General features: G+C 40.6%; 1 protein-coding gene and 1 long non-coding RNA gene across 5 annotated transcripts in view; one reads left to right on the top strand and one right to left on the bottom strand.

The window, feature by feature from the left end:
• LMNB1 (lamin B1) overlaps positions 1 to 18,498 on the top strand; it is a 54,389-nt gene extending 35,891 nt beyond the window's left edge. For all 3 annotated transcript variants that reach the window (XM_057490637.1, XM_057490636.1, XM_057490635.1), the window contains 6 exons: positions 4,709 to 4,929; positions 5,724 to 5,946; positions 7,532 to 7,636; positions 10,919 to 11,038; positions 15,904 to 16,008; positions 18,271 to 18,498. In XM_057490637.1, coding sequence (XP_057346620.1) covers positions 4,709 to 4,929; positions 5,724 to 5,946; positions 7,532 to 7,636; positions 10,919 to 11,038; positions 15,904 to 16,008; positions 18,271 to 18,312 — 816 coding nt within the window. In that variant the 3' untranslated portion in view covers positions 18,313 to 18,498. The remainder of the gene's footprint in view (positions 1 to 4,708; positions 4,930 to 5,723; positions 5,947 to 7,531; positions 7,637 to 10,918; positions 11,039 to 15,903; positions 16,009 to 18,270) is intronic.
• LOC130680318 (uncharacterized) lies at positions 37 to 20,242 on the bottom strand. Of its 2 annotated transcripts, XR_008993270.1 has the most exons (4): positions 19,969 to 20,242; positions 18,645 to 19,349; positions 18,009 to 18,131; positions 37 to 981 (listed from the first exon to the last, which is right to left on the bottom strand). It is a non-coding gene; the product is annotated as an uncharacterized LOC130680318 (long non-coding RNA). The 2 variants fall into 2 exon arrangements; XR_008993269.1 differs by lacking the exon at positions 18,645 to 19,349 and having other exon boundaries at positions 19,969 to 20,226.
• Between the last annotated feature and the right edge of the window lie 918 nt (positions 20,243 to 21,160).

Here is a 21,160-nt window from a genome sequence, read left to right as displayed (position 1 = left end):
TTTTTTTTCAATAAATAAATTTCTTAGAGATTGTGATAGTTTGAAAAATATCCTCTAGCTTACTTTATTGTAAGAATACAGTGTATGATACACGTAACATACAAATATATGGTAATAGATTATACTGGTAAAGCATCTGCTCAACAGTAGTTTTCATTAAAGTTTTGAGGAGTTAAAGGATATTATGCAGATTTCTGACTGCGTGGGGTGTTGGCACCCTTAACCTCTGAGTTATTTAAGGGTCCGCTGTAGATGGTAGCAGTAATATGTTTTGGAATTAGGTATTTTGTACATTACTGAAAAAACATTTCTATCTAGATTTGTGACTGGCCAAATTATTGGGTTGGTCAGGGTCCATTTCGCTTACAGAAGAGACTCCAGTGGGACTTTAAAAACACCTCTAATTTTGTTTTTCTAACATCCAGACTCTGGAAACTTAAATTGCAGCTAGACCATAACAAAGTAGTCAATTATGTTACATACTATTAAAAAAAAACACACACAAAACCCCAAGACCATCAGAAGTCAGTCAGAACATGTTAGAGGCCAGCTCTTACAGATAATCTAGTGAGACCTCTTCCTTATCCTAATGTGGGAACTGAGTGAGTGAGGTCAGTTACAGCGGCCGGGGGCCTCCTAGGCAGGTAATGGCCGAGTCAGGAAGGAGAATCTGGGTCTGTCTCTCATGCTCTTTGTATTTCACGGCTTAATGGGAGTAGGACAGCTATGTAAATAACATGTAATATTTCTGTTGGAAATACAAAATGATTTAAGGTAACTGTAAAACTTATATATCTTGATTCGGTTTTTCCCTTTTAAAGAACTCAGTGACAGCAAAGGCAGACTGAGACTCTTTGGATTTACAAATCCAGGCTCAGGACTTCTCCCTGGACCGTGGGTCGTTCTCCTCTCATCAGCTCTCCTGTAGATTCCACCTTGTCACCCGTTCGATCTGCTTCTCATGTGGAAAATACGGAGAGACTAATTGAAGAGGAAACATTTTGGGTTTATACATATACATACACATACACATATACATATACATATACATTTGTATTTATATATTTGTGTGTGTGTGTGTGTGTGATTTTTTTCTTTTGGAGGAAAGAAAATACAAGGAGTTTGAGTGGAAAAAAAGTAGAACCCTAATTTTAGCATGGCTTTTGAAAATGTATTTAAATGCAAGTTCTCTGAGGCATAAGGGCTTATGGTTAACATTACTCTTTAAGGTAAATGTGTGCTTCTGATACAGAATGCCAGTCAGGTACTATTCTGAATTTTCACTAATTGATAGGTTATTTTTCAAAATAACCTTTTTATTTTGACGTAATTCTGGATTTGCAGAAAGGTTGGGAAGCATGCAGGATAGTTCTAGCTCCCTTACCCAGGTTCCCGTTAGCATTTTACGTTGCTATGATGTACTTGTCAAAATGAGACACGCACACTGGTGCATTACAATTACTAGACTCTAGACTACTTGGATTTCACAGACTTGCTGTTACTGGGTTTTTCTGTTGTAGGTACCTCTTGTCTCCCTAGTCCCCTTTGGTTTGTGGTAGTTCCTCAGGTTTCCCTTGCTTTTTCATGACCTTGAGAGTCTTGAGGAGAAACAGCAGGTGTCCTGTAGACTGTCCCCAAATCTTGTTTGGTGCTTTTCTCATGACTTTTCTGGGGTCGTGGCTTTTAAGTGCCCTTCTTATCATACCCTCTCGGGGATTACATGCCACCCACATGACATCGTTGGTGTTGATAACCTCTGTCATTGGTTAAGGTAGTTTTTACTAGCGTTCTCCATTGTCGGATTGCAATTTTACCCTTTCCATATACTCTGTTCTTGAGGGAAACAAGTCACAAAGTCTGGCCCACCCTCAAGGGTGAAGGGCAGGAATTAAGCTCCACATCTACATTTATTAGGCAGAATTTTTCTGTGAAGATTTGTCTCTTCTTTCCCTGTTTATTTGTATATTTACTTATTCATTTACTTGTTTATATCAGTGTGGGCTCATGGATATTTATTTTATACTTAGGGTTTTGTAATCCATTTCTCTACTATTTATTATCTCAGATCGTTCCAGTTTTAGGAGTTCTGTCAGAATGGCTAAGATGTCCTCCCTTTTTTGAGCACTTCTTCACTTTCGGGTACTATAAGGTGCTCCAGGCTCATCTTGTATTTTCCTTGCCCCAGCCCTAGAATCAGCTATTTCTCCAAGAAGCCTTGGCTCTTTTTTTTTTTTTTAAGGTATCGTTGATATACAAACACATGAGCAACGTTGTGGTTACTACATTCCCCCCTTATCAAGTCACCACATACCCCATTCCAGTCACTGTCCATCAGTTAGTAAGATGCTATAGAGTCACTACTTGTCTTCTCTGTGCTACACTTCCTTCCCCATGCCCCCCTACCCCACATTATGTGTGCTAATCATAATAACCCTTTTTTCCCTTATCCCTCCCTTCTGACCCACCCTGCCCAGTCCCTTTCCCTTTGGCAACTTAGTCCTGCTTGGGTTCTGTGAGTCTGCTGCTGTTTTGTTCCTTCAGTTTTTGCTTTGTTCTTATGCTCCACAGATGAGTGAAATCATTTGGTACTTGTCTTTCTCCACTTGGCTTATTTCACTGAGCATAATACCCTCTAGCACCATCCATGTTGTTGCAAACGGTAGGATTTGTTTTCTTCTTATGGCTGAATAATATTCCATTGTGTATATGTTCCACATCTTTTTTTTTTTTAATTTTTTATTTAAGGTATGATCGATATACACTCTTATGAAGGTTTCACATGAAAAAACAATGTGGTTACTACATTTACCCGTATTATCGAATCCCCACCCATACCCCAATGCAGTCACTGTCCAACAGTGCAAGTTGCCAGAGATCCACTATGTCCCTTCTCTGTGATACCCTGTTCTCCCCGTGATCCCCCACACCATGTGTACTAAACATAATACCCCTCAGTCCCCTTCTCCCTCCCTCCCCACCCGCCCTCCCACACCCCTCCCCTTTGGTAACCACTAGTTCATTCTTTGTACCACATCTTCTTTATCCATTCATCTACTGATGTATGCTTAGGTGGCTTCCATATCTTGGCTATTATAAATAGTGCTATGATAAACATAGGGGTGCATAGGGCTTTTTGAATCTGTGATCCTGTTTTCTTCAGGTAAATTCCTAGGAGTGGAATTACTGGATCAAATGGTATTTCTATTTTTGCTTTTTTGAGGAACCTCCATACTGCTTTCCACAATGGTTGAACTAATTTACATTCCCACCAGCAGTGTAGGAGGGTTCCCCTTTCTCCACATCCTTGCCAGCATGTGTTTGTCTTTTGGATGTTGGCCATCCTTACTGGTGTGAGGTGATATCTCACTGTGGTTTTAATTTACATTTCTCTGATGCTTAGTGATGTCGAGCATCTTTTCATGTGCCTGTTTGGCCATCTGAATTTCTTCGGGTTATTTAAAGCCCTGGTTCTTTTTATTGGAGAATGGTATATAGAAATTAAGATGTGGGCCCTGAATGTCTGTTGGTACCTGGTCACTGCTTCTGGGCCCCCTTGTGGACAGAGCTGGGTAATGTATATGGTTGTGCTGACCTATGTTGGCACACTTACTGGAACTTTGTGTGTGTTTGTTTATGTTAAGGTGAACAGGAGTTGATGCAGATGTCTGTGATGCTAACTCACTACCACAGCGTTTCTTTTAGGTTTCCTTTCTTGCTTATCTGTAACTTTTCTCTGAGAGTAAGAAATCTGGTTTCTACCCTCCCATCTACTTAGTTGTTCAACCCCAGTGTATGTGTAAAGCAATTTCAAAACTTTTAACCTCTACACCTGTTTGAAATAAATTACTAACTTGAGGGTGTCTCTGTACAGTGTGGAGGTCCTTTTTATCTTTAGCCATCCAGATTTGTTTTTTGCACAGTATTTTCTGCTCTAATGCAGCTCCTTGTGACTCTGAGGGCCTACGCTGTCCAGCAGTCTTTACGAGCTGATTACCTTTGTCATTTTCTGAGGCTACTGAGATGAATTCTGTCTTGGAAAATTACAGAATAATCACCTAGTGAGCAACAAGGTTGCTAAGATGAATGTTCTGGTGTAAGGTGTGTGATTTCTCTTTTTTAAATTACCAAATATAAAGTTTCTATATTTACAATAATATTTATGGACCACGCCATACTGTATAGTCTGTGTGCCAGCTGAGCATGAGAGAGCACAGCAGCCTGAGGGGTAACCAGATCCCTTCTCTTCAGTTTCTGAATACTTCTAGCAGTTCTCTCAAGCATACTTTCCTCCGTTTTTAGGTTTCTTTTGTCAGTGAATTCGTTTCCTATTATTTTAGTTTTGTAGTTTTGTTGTTTGTACTTTAAAGCTAAAAGACTTGTAAGGGAGCCAGACTTGACTTTTACTAAAATCACAGCTTAAAAATTTGTTGTATTTGTTCAAATACAGAAAAATTACATGCACATTTATGGTACTTAACAGTGGATTTGTGGACATCTTTTTTTAGTCTTCTATAAGCCAAAACTGTCTTGAGGTCTGTATTTTGTATTTGGAGGTATTGTGGTTTCTAATTTCTTAAAGTAAAAATCCTTTGAATTCTATGTTTGAGTTTGCTTAGGGTTCTCTTTGTTTTCCAGCCCAGGAAATAGTTTAAAATAGCTGCCTATGCTAATGTTCCTAGAAAGTCAATGTGTTCCCTTGAATCTGAAGGCTAGAGCATCTTTGGAGAGGACTCAAGAGTTGGAGGACTTGCTTGCCAAGGAGAGAGACCACTTTCGGCGCACGCTGTCTGACAAAGAGAGGGAGATGGCAGAAATAAGGGACCAGATGCAGCAGCAGCTGAATGACTACGAGCAGCTTCTCGATGTAAAGTTGGCCCTGGACATGGAAATCAGCGCTTACAGGAAACTTCTAGAGGGTGAAGAGGAGAGGTAAGTAACTTTGGTGTCACCCTACTGCAGTCTGCTTTTTGCCCTTACTCTTTTTTATTTAAAGAAAAGTAAATGGGATTTTTTTAAACAATTAAGGCATTTTATTTTCTGTCATGTCTTTTAACACCTAGGTGTAGAGGTAGGTAATATAGATCATATTTCTATCTCAGCAACAGAAAATGTTCAGTGAGCCTTATTTTATTTTCATGGTTATTTTAAATTCTGGGCCATGTCAGGATGGAGTCTGTTTCCTTTGAGATTTTAAAAGTTTTGTTAATTAAATACTATATGTTGTAAAATACCACATTTGCTGAAAGAGACTTCATACTTTTCAAATCTGTTAAGTGTATAAATAATCCCTTAACACCCATTCTCAGAAAGAGTTCCAAAGGGAAAGTGTTTGCTTTTGGATAAAGTGTCATTCGGGGTCAGTATTATATATATACACATTGTGATTATAATTTTGTGAAAACAGGTATGAAAAAAGCTAAAGGAAGTGTATTTAGTATTAACTGGTATGGTAGGGTGGGGATAGATGGTATGATTTACTGTCCTATTTTTTAAACTTCCTGCAGTATGGACCGTCTACACCTAGGGAGAACATGCAAATTATTATTATTTTTTAAAAATTGATGGTGGGCACTGTAGCACAAGTAAGTTGATCTTACTAAGATGCATATCTCCTTTGTCTAATAAGTGGCCAGTAATGTTTTGCTTTAGAAATGCATGTGCAAGCTATTTACATCCTTTTCCCTAAGCTGGGAGGGGCGTATGCATTTCCTTTTTCCGGGTAGATTGAATCTCCCTCCAAGCCCTTCCTCCCGCGTGATGGTGTCGCGAGCGTCCTCAAGTCGCAGCGTTCGCACTAGAGGGAAGCGGAAGAGAGTCGATGTGGAAGAGTCAGAGGCCAGCAGCAGTGTCAGCATCTCCCACTCTGCTTCAGCCACTGGGAATGTCTGCATTGAAGAGATAGACGTGGACGGGAAGTTTGTCCGCCTCAAGAACACTTCCGAGCAGGTAACGCGCACAGGCCCCTCCTTGTTTTCCAGCCAGGCTCTGCGGATGGGTGGGCGGCCTGACAGTTGTAGTAACTTCTCAGCCTTTATTTGGATTCAGTAGTCTTCACTACTGAAAAGAGGGTTCCTTCATCGTTTTTATTTGAAGTCATGAAGTATGCATTAAAATAGGAGGAGGAAGAGGAGATGGTGGACCGAGTGGTTTGAAGGGTCTCCTCATTAGCGTTCACAGAGCCAGGGCTTTTTTTCACTGTCATTTTGTCTCGTGTCCTTCCTGAGGGTGAGTTGTCGCTACTCCCTGCACAGCCAGGGTTCTGAGGCAGTTGGAGTGTGGGTGTAACTGGTGGGTGTTTGTTCTCTTGCCGTTACTCCCTACGAAAGGAAGGAAATAGGAGCCTAGGCTCAGATACATGCAGGGGGAGTTTTTCTCTCTAAATAAATGAATGAATGAATGCTTATGATTTGATTTATACTAAGAGTAGTATGAAGCCCTATCTTGAAATCATTTGTTTAAAAGTGAACATAAAATATTCATAGGGAATGCTGAAGTTTGGAGCTGGGACTTTGGGAGCTCAAGAGTGCAGGTGCTCCGTGGCTGGGCTTCATGGGTCTGGGGCCGGGACGGTGGACGGTGCGGGGCGATGCTGGGGGGAGTCTGGTCTGGGTGTGCAGTGGGGGGAGGCATTTCCTGAAGCATGTTCAGGATTTGTCCAGCACTATTGGTTAAAGTCTCTCCGCTCTCTTTCTCTTCAGAGCTATTAAAACCATCTTCGTGTGGGTGGATGTCATTTGGGTGGGCAAAAGAGCATTAGCAGTTGTGACGCTAAAGAGAACAGGCACTGAGCCCTCTTGGTCACCACTTCAAAAGCTAAAGAACACAACACAGCTGTCTCCGCTGCCCGGTAGTTGTAGTTCAGCGGTTTTCCCAAAGGCGTAGCAATCCTGCACGCGTCCTGAGGCCGGCGCTCAGCCTGGCTCACTCTTGTCTCTGAACGGGGGAGGGGTGTGAACGAGTAGCTCGTGGCTTGGCTGTCCTGCGCCTCCATCAGGTGTCAGGCATCTCCAGGCACCTCTCACTTGGAACTGGCTCAAGGCATCACTGGCCCTTTTTGAGCCCTTTATGCTTGTGAGAGAATTGAGTGTGGCACATGCAGAAGTGGTACAGATTCAGAAGAAAAAATAATGCATTTTCTTGTTCTCTTTTGTTTCTAAGCTTCTCTGTATTTAAAAAACTGAAAATAATCAAATATTAGATGCTTGTAATTGTGATGATGACAGCTGGGTTATGCTGTAAATTTAAAAGATCCACCTGATCTAGCAGTGAGTTTGGTCATTAATTTGGTTCATATCCCTTTTCCAGTTTTGTCCTCTTAAAAATTAAGTACCTTAATAATTAAAACTGTGGCATTGTTAAAGTTTCTTTTTTGCTGAATGACAAAACTTTTTATATAGTAGGAAAACATGAGTCCTGAGGAGACAGCCATAAAGCTGTCTTCATTTAATATATATATAGATTCATTTGTTTAATTATTTCATAACTCTCTGTATATTTGAAGTGACCTTGTTTTATTTTGTTGTGTGAATAGGATCAGCCAATGGGAGGCTGGGAGATGGTCAGAAAAATTGGAGACACAGCAGTCAGTTATAAATATACCTCAAGATACGTGCTGAAGGCGGGGCAGACAGTTACAGTAAGTGAATTGGTCATTAAATTTAACTTCATTGTCTTAATTCACAGGTAAAATAATTCAATAAAATTTTTGGCTTAAAAAGAAGCATTTTATAAATGGGCATTGAAACATCTTTGACCAAAAAATACAACATCTTTGACATTATTAAGGAATTGCAGGTGCTACTAATGATTTTAAAAATTCTATCTTATGGCGCGACTGGTAATTGACTATTAAAAGTGAAAGATTTGACCTTTGAATTCTTTTTGTCTATTCTAGTAGATATAAAACAGCTGTCTTTTGCCTGATAGTGGTAGCCCAGTGTAATTCAGGAGATACTGCTTGGCATAAAGAACTGTTAGGGAAGTGACGTGTTAATTCGAGAGTATGTCTTTTTAAACATTATTTATTTATATATAATATATTATGGTATGATTGATACACACTCTTATGAAGGTTTCACATGAAAAAACAATGTGGTTACTACATTCACCCATATTATCAAGTCCCCACCCATACCCCAAAGCAGTCACTGCCCATCAGTGCAAGTTGCCAGAGATCCACTATGTGCCCTCTCTGTGCTACACTGTTCTCCCCGTGATCCCCACACCATGAGTACTAAACATAATACTCGAGCGTATGTCTTAAAACCCAGTCTTCAGCTCAGGGTGAGCAACAGCATCACTGGGTGGTGGCTTGGGGTCTAGGCTCCACCTCACCCTTAATCAGTCTCCATTTCTGGTGTTGGGATAGGAACCTCTGTTTTGAACAAAAGTCTCATTAGGTGATAGGTATTGTTCTAAAGAGTTATCCTTTAAACTTAATATTTTAGTAAGGGTAACATGGTTTTAATATAGTATCTAAGGTTCTAGTTTTGAGAGAGGTAGGCTTACTGCCATTCTGGCTCCATTTTGAGTTCTAAATGGTTCTCTACTGTTATGTTCTGAAGTATACTAGGTCTTTAATAGTTAATAGTTTAAATATTATTAGCAACTTTTAAGTGAAGTATGTATGCTTCATTGACCAAACAAAAGATCTTCTGCTTTAAGTTTAGCAAACACTGAAATATGATAACTTTGATGTAGATTTTAAAGTAGAAGATTCTAAAGAATGTAGAAATGACTGTCTCCTTTTACTGATCTTTTAAAAAAATATTTAAAACATGTTTTAAATTTTGATTGATAGAACCTTAGTGTTTAACATTAGAGGCTCAAATACGTGAGCAGTTCTCTTTAAAAAAAGTATATTCACAGAACTAAACACCACATTATGTAACTATCAGATTCTAATTTTGTAATAGTGGCTAAAAATGGGAACAAATATTCTAACCACACTATCCTTTCTTCTCGTTAGTAATTATTATAGTGAGAAAACTGCTCAGTCCTATTTAATGTGTTGTAGGGAGGCTGCATAATGTGGTGGGAAGAATCCAACATTTTAATTCATAAGATTCAGGTTTGAGGATACTCTCTAAAGCAGTGTGAAACCATTAGGCCAATCATCTGCCTTTTCTACTAGATAGAATTCCTCAGGGACTAAATAGATGTATATTCTGTAGGTCTAGTGGAGCTCAGTCGGCATATAAAATCACATTATGCATTTTCTTCTTGAGTAGCTTGCATCACATGTGGTAAATTCCTTGGAACTGGTAGTGATCAGTGATCTTTATGTAAAATTGTACGAAGCAACAGCAAAGATAATTTAAAACCCTAGAACAGATGCGAGAACTATGTATGTAATTTTACACTTTCTTATAGCTACATTAAAAAAAATAAGAAATATGGGAAATTAACTTTGGTACTATATTTTGTTTAACCCAGTATGTCAAAAAAATACTATTTTTTTCAATATGCTCAACAGACAAATTTTTACATGTTTTGTCTTCCTAATTTTTTGAGTTAAGTCTTCAAACTTAACATAGCCTACAGTACATCTCAGTTCAAACTACATTTCAAGAGCTCACAAGCCATGTGTGGGTACCATGTTGGATAACACAGCTATAGGCCGTACTAGTTTTAGACTAAATTACCCAGTAAGGTTACATTTTGTGATTATTATTAAGACTAAACCAAATATATGATTCCATATGGACTAGTGAAAAGTATTGCTTGAAATCAGGAAAATACTGGTAATTCCACATAACCTCAAAGTCAGCCCAGATCCAGTTCCTTTTTTGTTTTATCCCAGTAGATACTTCTTGCCCTTTTCATTTCTAATGCTGATGGAAATCTGGACTCATGAAGTGAACATCTGAAGAGGGAAGGCTCACTCTTGATCATAACTCATAGATTTTTCTCCCTGTTTAAGAAAATACCGGCCTATACTGCCTCCAGCTTTCCTTTTGCCGTCATACTGCCCTTTACACTGTGAAACAGTTCATGGAGTACACAACTTCTCTGTTTTCACATGGCCTCAGAAAGACGAGACCTGGTGGTGGATTCCCACCAGAAAAGGACGCTGAGGTTCACAGAGGCAGCAATTTATGCAGGATGCAAACAGATTTCCTGACTCTCAGGTTCTCTCCTCTCTAGCAATACTCAATTATGTAGCCAATAAGTACATAAAACGTGGCAGAATTTCCATGCTTTTGAGAAGGGAAATATAATTACTTCCATGTTTTGCACATTTCAATAGCAGTCATATTTTCCATTGAATAATGGGTGAATTGTATCCCTTTTGGAGTTCAGTCTCAGACACCCTGGGACATTGTGACACTGTCTGGTTGGAGACAAACCAGTTTCCATGAGAGTTGTCTTAGATGGGCTGTTTGCTGCAGTGGTTCTGAGAGAAGTTGGCCATGCCCTCAGCTGCGGGCAGTTGGAGGTTACTCTTGGATGGGTCAGCAGGCACTGGCCTGGAAAGATGGCCCGTGAAACCCACAGAATGACAGAGTGCTGGCGGTGAGGGCCAGTGGTCACTGAGTGAGCTGTCCCCCCTCTATGGGTGGCCACGCTCTTCATGGCAAGCCCAGGAATTACAGGTAGCCTTTCTGTCCCATCTTACAGATGATGGAAGCAAGGTAACTTGCTCAAGATCAGCTGACATGTAGAGGAGCTAGGATGCAAACACAGGTGACTTCATTTAAGAGCCCTGTGTGTCAGCATTTTCACTGATGAGGTGGGGAAGCTGAGGCCTAGATAAGCTCTCTGGATTCTTGTGGACACTTGGCTATTAGTGTAGCGCATATGCCGCCAGGGCACAGTTCCGAGACCTTGAGAGTCGGTCCCCTTGCCCTTGTGGAGTGTCACTGTCATGTTGCTGTCATTGGGTTCTGAGTACCCCGATGTCCTTTCTGTTTTCCAGATCTGGGCTGCAAATGCTGGAGTCACAGCCAGTCCTCCCACTGACCTCATCTGGAAGAACCAGAACTCCTGGGGCACTGGCGAAGATGTGAAGGTCATACTGAAGAACTCCCAGGGAGAGGTAGGGCCATCCGTCAGTACCGCCGCAGTGCCCCTTTCCATCGACAGGCGCTGTGCCAGTGTGATTGCTTTTCAAAATCAAATTGGAATCTGAAGTAACTGCTTAAATCAGACTGAGGCTGCGAGTAATCAGAGTGGCACTGACTTCAGATGTTAGGGATGAAGTGTGAGTGTGTCGTGGAGTCTGGTGAGCAGCACAGGCTCCAGTCTCTCCATCCACTTTTCCCCACTGCACACAAGCTCTGTGACTGCAAGCAAATTCCTTCACTTCTAGTTTTCCATTCTAAAATAGAGATAATGATAACAAGACAATTCATATAAATGTAATAATGTTAATGTAATGAGAAAATATTAATGAAACAATCTTTGGGAAATGCTTGGAACAGTATCTGGCCTCTAAGAACTGCCGATGTTACTAACCTTGTTGTTAGATCTCAGATCTGGTTGTGAAAAGTCTTGAGGTCGAAGATTGTGGATGGTGCACCTGCTTGGTGGGTATGTCTTCAGCATGTCAGTCCTAGAATTCTTGTCAAAGAACCTTCCAGAGGGGACTGACACCCATAACACACACACACACAAACTCTGTCTGTCTCCGTCTCCAGGAGGGGAAGCGCCTGTGGAGGAAGGGGTGTGGAGTGGAGCTGCAGTCTCCCCTTTCGGACCCTCCTTGCCTCCCGCAGTGTCACTCTCAGGCCTCCTCTTCCCGTATGGTGGGGCTTGCTGGGCTGGCCTCTCTCACTGGAGTAAGAAGCATATTGAGGGCAAGGACCTATTCTGATTGTTCCTGGCACATAATACACATTCAATAAGAATTTACTGGATAAAACTTTAAAAAATCAAGCATGGATCTTCACTGAGGTTTGGAGAAGTAAAATAACTAACAGCATTTGTGATGAGGGTCTTAGGTATTAGCGTAAGTCCTGTGCCCAGCCACCTTCCCATTCATTCCTCACTATAAACACCTCTTGGTGTTGGGAGCTCTTCATAAGGTAGTCACTGTCTCCTGAATGAAGACTGCCCTTGATGTCAGACTGAAACTGAAAATGAAATGGCGTCTGGTTTTCTCTGTAGACCTCAGTACAGTTGTGTGAGATTTTGGGGTGCCTCTGGGGAATTCATAGACCTGGGTTCTCAGGGTAGGAGGGGAGTTCACAGATGCCTTCAGTAATTCGCAGACTTGAAGCATCTTCCTCCTGTTCTCTCTATGGAAGCCCTTGCTTGCATCTCCTTCAGCACTTTGGAATCCTTCCCAGCTCCTGGTGGGGCTGTTGCCTGAGCACGGGGATCGCTTCCGCCCCTAAGCTGCTGCTTTCCCCTGACGTCTGAAATGGGCTGAATACATGTCCTTCTCAGAACATTGTTAGGAGTGGTGATTGGCGCAGATTAAAGAGCACTGTTGTAAGGGCCCATGGCAGAGGAAACATCTGTGGTCCATGGGATCTAGGTACCATCTTAGCCACTTTTTTCTGGGTGGAAATGTATGCCAAATTAGAAACAATCGTAGGGTAGGGTATTTGGAATGCAGCAGGTGTAAAGCCCACAGCAAAGGTACAGTGGCACGTGAGCAGAGCAGGTAACCACAGCATGGGATGTGTCCTCAGGTGGTGGTATTGGTGCTGTGCCAGCAAAGCCAGCTGGAGCTCAGTTTCCCTCCATCATGCAAATTGCTGAATATCAAGTATATCTTGTTGAGAAGAATTTTTTTTTTAATTTTGCTATCATTAATCTACAATTACATGAAGAACATTATGTTTACTAGGCTCCCCCCTTCACCAAGTCCCCCCCACATACCCCTTCACAGTCACTGTCCATCAGCGTAGTAAGATGCTGCAGAAGAGAAGAATTTTTTTGGCAGAGACATTCATTTATTAGCCTACTGACTAATGATTTCCTGGACCAAAAATTCTGGTTCTAGATTTATTTTTTTCTGTCAAAATTTTTAGTTGTTACTTAATTCATTCATTTTTACATAGTCTTTCTACATTAGATTAATTGGTTTTTAAATGTTGTTAAATGAAAAGTACTTAACAGCAGGCTTACATTAAAAGGTATGTTGAAGTATTCATAATTAATGGAGTTGGGCAAGTTGCTGTTTTCTGAGCTTATTTGAGGCTAATAGTCGTAGGTTACATCACAAGCTTTAAGAACAGTGTTTCCATAGGACGTATACTGTCGCCAACTGCTAGAAGCTGGAATGTGAGAATTCTGTAACAAAATCTCTGACTTTTCTTTCCTTATTTTAAGATGAGTTGAAAAAAGCTGGGTATTCTTAAGGCTTTTTGAGAATTTTGTTTTGTTTACAGTCATCCCCCAATCAGTATCTTAGTTCAAATTTCTGTAGTTGATCAAAGGATTCATATACTTTTTTTATTAGGACTAATTTGGTTAAAGTAGCCTTATATTTGTAAAATGGTTATTTGTGTGTGTAAACAGACTGATTACACAGAATTGAACTTCTTGGCTAACTGAGACTGAGAAATGGTCCATCTTCTTTGGCAAGCATGCAGCAATAATCAAATTCCCCCCCATACTTCTGTACTGTGTGTTACTTCATTTATAAAATAAATCCTTGGACATATTTAGAATTGAATTCTCATTTCTATGACAATGTGTTTTGTTCTCTTGGCCATTTTAGACTAGCTGGTCCGTGTTAAATTTCAGATAAAATTTTACTGATGTGATTTTATTGTCTTTCTCTCTGGAGTTATCTTTCTTGAATGACCTTAGGATATGGTACCAAGTAAAATTAGGTGCCCTGCAGTTCCCTGTAGGATACACACATTTACTTGCTGCCAGATCATCAGTTTAGCTTCAACAAAAATACTGCTGTGTTTGTGCATGTCAGAATTCTCTACAGGAAAGTTCTATTTGAGCATTTCAGAGAAAATGGGTATGTTTACTTTCTGTTGTACCTCCGTGAATGATAGATCTGTTTTATGTGTGGGATATGTTGGAGCTCCGCTAGTGTGTTATTAGCAAATAATGCTCATCGGTCTGGATTGCATTTCATTCAAGAGGAACCAGTTGCTGAAGGAATGAAAGGAGCCCGTCCTTTTCACCTTCCAGAGGGTCCTCTTGCAGCCGTGGGCCCTGAGGTCACAGCAGTTGGCCCCAGCTTCATTTTATCAACATTCACTTAGCAAGTTTGCTTTGCTAGGAGCTGAGATCTTTTAGCTGAATTCATGTTGAGCGTTACAGAGAATTTAGCGTGCCAAGTCATGTACAGAGTCCTCAGTAACAGAAAGGGATAAAACGCAGTGGACGTCTAGCAGGTGTTTCTAATTGGATGCCAGTAGCTGCCCTGCAAGGGGATATTAAGATCCAAGAACGGCTGCTAATTACACAAGAATATCTGGTAGCTAAAGCTGCTGATGAGCCACTTTGAGAAAGTCCCTGATGTAGGAATGCTACATCTTAAATTTAAGCAAAATAAAGTTCCCTCTCCCTACCTCCTTTGTGGCTTTAAGTATGGTTTTAACTTGAAATCGGACTATAGGCACACCTCAGAGATACTGTGGACTGCGTTCCAGGCCAGTGCAGTAAAGCAGAAGCTCCATGAAGCAAGTCAAGTGAATTTTTTTGGTTTCCCAGTGCATATGAAAGTTGTGTTTCCACTGTAGTGTAGTTTGTGAGGTGTGCAGTAGCATTAGTTCTGAAAAAACAATGTATATATCTTAATTAAAAAATACTTCATTGCTAAAAAATGCTCACCATCATCTGAGCTTTCAGCAAGTGATAATCTTGCTGGTGGAGGGTCTCACCGTGATGCCGCCGGCTGCCAGTGGTCACTGAAGGCTCGGGTGGCTGCGGCAATTTCTTCAAGTAAGACAGCAGTGAGTTTGCTGCATTGATGGACTCTTCCTCTCATGAATGATTTCTTCGCAGCATGTGGTGGTGCTGGGTAGCATTTCATCCACAACAGAACTTAGTTCCAAATTGGAATCGGTCCTCTCAAAGACTTGTGCTGCTCCGTCAGCTTAGTTTGTGTCATATTTTAAATGCCTGTCATTTCAACAGTCTTCATGGTATCTTCACCAGGAGTAGATTCCATCTCAAGAAACCACATTCTCTGCTCATCCTTAGGAAGCAACTCCTCATCCATTCAGGTTATCTCACGAGATTATAGCAATCCAGTCACATCTTCAGGCCCAACTTCTAATTCTAGTTCTCTTGCTGTTTCTACCACATCTGCAGTGACTTCCTCTACTGAGGCCTTGAACCCCTCAGAGTCATCCATGAGGGCTGGAATCCCCTTCCAAACTCCTGTGAATGTTGATATTCTGACCTCTTCCCATGAACCATACAGATGTTCTTAATGATTCTAGAATGGTGAAGTCTTTTCAGAAGGTTCTCAGTTTACTTTGCCCAGATCCATTAGAGGAATCACTCTCTCTGGCAACTTACAGTCTCTCCTAATGGGTTTCTTAAATAGTAAGACTTGGAAGTCAGAATGACTCCTTGACCCATGGGCTGCAGCGTGGACGTGTGGATGTTGTGTTACCAGGCATGAGCACATTCTCGTACCTCTCTCAGCAGCACACTTGGGTGACCAGCTGCACTGTCAGTGAGCAGTCATATTTTGAAAGGAATCTTTGTTCTGAGAAATGGGTTTTATCAGTGGGTTTAAAATATTCAGTAAACCATGCTGTAAACAGATGTGCTGTCATTCAGACAAATATAATAATAATGAAAAAGTTGGAAATACTGTGAGGATTACCAAAATGTGACACAGATACAAAGTGAGCAAATGGTGCTGATAGACCCACTGGATGCAGGATTGCCACAAACCTTCAATTTGTAAAACAGCTGATGCGTGTAAAGTGCAGTGGGCACAATCAAATGAAGTATGCCTGTACTCGTTTTTAGGAGGTTGCCCAAAGAAGTACAGTCTTTAAAACAACCATACCCGAAGAGGAAGAGGGAGAAGCAGCAGCCGAAGTGGCTGCTGAGGAAGAACTTTTCCACCAGCAGGTATTGCTTGAATGCATCTTTAAATACTGTTGACAGAATTACATGAACATCAAAACTGACAGTGAAGTTTTTTTCCATATTTGATAAGCCCAGTGATCCACCCAGTGGGGTTTGCTTTTCCTCGGGGAATATTCAAGACAGTACCTTCAGGTATGGGAAGAAATGTTAACACTTCTTTGAGAAAATGTTTTTTCTCATCACATCAAATGTCAGTTTTGTCTTTTGTTTTACAGTGTAGTATGTTATGGTAGGACGTGTCTGTCATTACAAATAAGTATATGTGATTTGGAATGCATGTTCAAAATGATTTACTGCAGGATTTTGTGGTTGAGAGACTTAGATCACTAAATTAGAGTAAGCATCTGCTATAAGCCTAGAAAAAGCTGAAATGTAATATTCAACTTCAGTATGAAACAAAATCCTTGCTATGTTAAGTTCCTAATCATTACTTGCAAGATAGATTTTAGCTGATGCTTGGGCTTTTGAGAACCCTTGAAATAAAAAAACTCCAAATTTGATTTTAATTAATTAAATTGGAATTATTAAGTAATGAGTCTTCAGTTTACATTATCAAGCTATGTTTGAGTCTGATCATTAGCCCCAGTCCTACTCCGAATGAACCTTCTCTTCTGTGTTCAGCCCCCAGGGGCTGAGAAACGCTGGAGATGGCTTATATATGAGGTAGAATTAAGTTCTGGCTTGTATATTTCGTATGTTTCCCTCATACATTTTGGAAGAATACTTAAAAACAAATACTTCAGACTTGTCTTTAACAAGAAATAAGCACAAGATCCTGGCCTTCACAGGAAGCGTTACAATGATTGGAAGTTTAAGAGGTACCTCAAGGTTCTGGCGAGCTCATCAGAGCACCAGGTTGCAGCCGGTTAGACAGACGCGGGGTTGGTTGTCCAGACCCTGGAATAGTTGAGAAGATTTCTGGGAAATCTGCTTGCCCAGTGTTAGGAAGGATGGGTAGTCACTTGGGTACTAGGTGGCAGGTGGTGTTTGGAATGTCCGTTGTTATAGTAACAGACCAGCCCAAGACCTAGTGGCTTACAACATTGGTTTCTTACTTCCCATGATTCTGTGGTGTGACTGGGCTCAGCTGGTGGTTCTTCTGGCCCATGTGACGGGGAGTGAAGTCGGCTGTGCAGCTGTGCTCAGCCGGGAGCTTGGCCGGGGCTGGGATGTCCATGCGGCCTCTGGTTTGGTAGTGTAAGCCAAACTTCTTACACATGGCAGTGGCTTCCATGAGGGTGAAAACGGAGAGCCCCAGATCTCTCAAAAGCTAGGACCGTATTCTCAAAGTCACAGTCAGGTGGCCATCTCTGGTTCCAGGGGAGGGTAAATAGTCTCTGCTTCTTGGAGGTGAGGAGTGGTGAAGAATTTGTGATTGTCTTTAATTCATCACAGGGATATGTCAGGACTTAAGCACCAAGTTGTCTGCCCATCCATCCAGTTGTATTGTAAGGTGCAAGTGAGAGAGAGATAAAGTAGGAAGGCTCGTGCTAAATGGCCATAATCCAAATGCTGAGGCAGGTAGCCTCTGCACACGTGGGAGCAGAGAGGAAACCCAGACAGAAACCCAGACAGTGTCAGAGGGATGGACTCCAGAAGGGAGTTTGCAGACACTGAAGGACTACAGAAATGGGGATTCCTCAGGGCAGAGTGCTGGTGAACTTGAGAATGGGAGAAAGGAAACATATTAAGGCATGTGAGGTTTTTAGCTTTTGTGATGAGAAAACAATGATACCAAGTTCAAGAGGAAAAAGAGAGGGTATACCAGCTGTTTGACTTCACATTAGAGGTCTTGAGTTTTTGGTGACCTTCAAGAAGCCAGTTTCAGTCTAGTCAAGTGATGAGTCGCAAGTCATACTGTGAAGTTTTAAGAAATTAGTGAGTAATGAAAAAATGGATAACAGGAGAGGCATCTGGACCAGTTGATGAACCTGGTGCCGATGCTTCGGGAAGTGCAGCAGAGGAATCAGCCAGCATGTTACCTGGTGTGGTTGGTCTCGTTTCCTAAGTGTGCAGGTCATTGAACAGCAGTTTTCACCTTCAGCTGTGTATTAGAATTACTCAGCTTCCAAGTGACACGTAAATAGACATTCCAGGGAAGAAGTCTGCAAGAGAGGGGTAAAAGGGAAAAGTGAGAAACAAAAAGTCATTTAAAGTTAGGTTATATGAATTTGGAGTATTTTTGTCCTATATAAAATACTGTGACCATCTTCTGAACACAGATTTTTCTGTTTTCATCATCAGGGAGCCCCAAGAGCATCCAATAAAAGCTGTGCAGTTATGTGAACTTCTCAAGTCAACTGTCTTCCTCAGAGTAAGGAAGGGTGGTCATCCTTCCCTACACGCAGTGCAGAGCCTTCTCCGAAGCACAGAGTATTTTTATGTTTTATGTGAATTTTTAAGCTGTGAATCTCATGGCCTTAATTTCCTTTTTTGACACTGAAAGTTTTTAAAAATAAACTCAAACCCATACACTTTGTTCCAAGATTTGAAATATTGACACTGAATTAATGGTGTACTGTTTGGAAAGGGTCCCTCAAATTTTTTGACATTTTTTTTGTATATGTGTGTTTTTTAAGTGCTTATGAGAAGGGGAGGGGAGGGGAGAGTAAATAAACCACTGTGTGTCTGGATATAATTTGAAGATTGCTCCATCTAGACAGCAGTCTGCTCTTGATTTTTCTCTATGTACGACGGTGCTGTGAGGGAGGGGAAAGCATTTTTCAATATATTGAACTTTTGTACTGAAGTTTTTGTAATAAACAAGCCTACAATTTTTTTTTTAATAGAGAAGTTTTGTAAGGGGGCATTAACCTAATCACCATGTCAGCGCTCTGGATGAAGGATTCCACAGAACTGTTTGTGGTTACTTCTAGATTCTTAGCTCATGAGGGGAAGCAGGGTGGGGGAGGGTTATTCTTAAAATGCGTTAGTTGTATTTTTTACGATAGTGTAACTTGCTTAAATTTCTTATGTGACATTAACAAATAAAACTGTTTTAATATTACTCTCTTTTCACTTTCAAAACATCTGGAGGGGAGAAAAATATTTCAGTTTGCTTTTGTTAAAAATCATTTGTTCATAGTAGACTTTTCTTTAAGGCTTTGGCTATGAGGAAGATAAACAAACGATTTTGGGGTCTGGCCCCCTTTTCAGAAAAGACGTCACAAGCGGTGGGACAGAAGGAACTGGTGAAGGAGGCACCACGTCCAATGGGGCTGTAGGGCTCCCGGGAGGAAGGGGAGGCTGCGGGGTGGAGAACGTGTGGGGTGGCAGGGACGGCAGCAAGGATCCACTTGGAGAAGAAAAAGAACTGGTTGCTGCTAAAAAAACACTTGGGGAGGAAAAAACCAAAATTGGCGAGACTTTTCACTTGATTCAGAGTATCTTGTTTCTTTCTTCTTGTAAAATCTTTCAAGTTAAATAACACCATGTCCAAAGAATCATTTTAGAACATCTAACTTAAGATATACAGCAACTATGACTGAGTGCAAATGACTTTCAACTCTCATAGGCAAAAAAAGCAGCTCTATAAAACTAGGTTACAGTATTGTTCATAGATAGATCTTTCTGTTTTCAATAAAATAAAACCATTTTTTGCCCCTGTTGATTTCAGCATAAAACCTACACACCAAAGGCACAAAAACAATGGTCAGAAGATTAATCCCCACAAAGGGAACATGAGACAAAACTAACAAAAGCCTTTTAGGATATTTTTGTCATGACAAAGATGATTTATAGTCAATATGAATATAAAGAACAAAAGTTTACCTAAGGCAACACATACATGTTTCGTTTTTTGGTTTAAATAAAAGACGATGTCCCTTCATCATACCAAAGATCAGAGAAATTTTAATACATGCATTCATTTTCTAATAGGCTTGGAGGGCAGCTAAGAGTATCTTCACTATCCTCACAACTATGCTAGACAAGCCCGTGTACCTAAAGGAAGCGGGGTGGATGCCGCGGTGGCCAGGCCAGCAGGGTTTGGTGGAGGAGTCCCAGGTGGCGTAGTCTCTATTCCACTCTCTTCCATCATTTTCACTCAAATATGGTATGCTGTAAAAATATAACCCTGTTACAAATAGCACAGTAGCCAGACATATTTTTTAAGTATGTAAAGTTAGAGAATCGTCTTAAAAAGTAATCAAGAGACAGATGTCTGTCCTTACAATTTATAATGCCAAGATAAAGGGTCTGTCAGAGAATTCCTAAGGAAAGGGTATGTGAGAATGTTCAACATGCATACAGTATATGATCTTTTCATACACACATTTTACATCTGAGAAGTCACGTTATGTTAACTTTAATAATTATCCAATATCATTATTTATACTTACAATCATTGAATGTATTTTCAATAGTAAATTACTAATTTAATTTCTGCCACCTGAAAATTTAGATTTATATCTAGATTCCAGTCACAATTACATTTAGAACAAAAATAAATTATTCTTCAAATGTTTCCTCTCTTCCCATAAAGCATTCTATTAACACAAAGAATTTTTATGTCCTCAATCCCCTATTTCCCTAGTTCACATTTTAAATCTACTCTGTAATGGCTAAATGATGGCTCAGGTGTTAGAAATGGTAACTACAGCAAAAATGTTACATAGTAGAAAACAGGGTCCCAACAGACAACAGTGGATTACAACGGGAATGCAACAGGTATTATGGGAAAACCTTAAAATTATTAATTTGCAAGCCTATCTGAAGTATAAAATCAAAACTGAATACAACAAATTTGTTTCTGGTATTTTTAGTCATGTAACAAATCATCAGTGAAGGTCAACAGCTTACCAAGCACTGTGTTGGTGCCTCTGGAAATATAATGTAAGCAAAAACCAATGGGATGCTCACAGTCTATCTAGTACAGGAGACCATAAAATAATGCTACCAATGTACAATGAGCCGTAGCCTGAATCACGTGCTCTGAGGAAAGAACACAGTTGTTTGACAGGAATATGAGGTCCTGACTTGGGGTCAGGAAAGGGTTCCTCAGGGAAGTCATATCTAACGTGAGATCTGCAAGATGTGCACGATGTAATTAGGCAAAAGGGAAAAGAGATTAGGAGGGCAGATTTCAGAAAAAGTGACTTCACAGCTGGTACAAAGGCTCTGGAAGGTGAGGAGA

The sequence above is a fragment of the Manis pentadactyla genome, chromosome 13, assembly GCF_030020395.1.
Source record: "Manis pentadactyla isolate mManPen7 chromosome 13, mManPen7.hap1, whole genome shotgun sequence".
In the NCBI taxonomy this organism is placed as follows: domain Eukaryota; kingdom Metazoa; phylum Chordata; class Mammalia; order Pholidota; family Manidae; genus Manis; species Manis pentadactyla.
The sequence above is the reverse complement of the archived record's forward strand: the minus strand, read 5'-3'. Positions and strand labels throughout refer to the sequence as shown.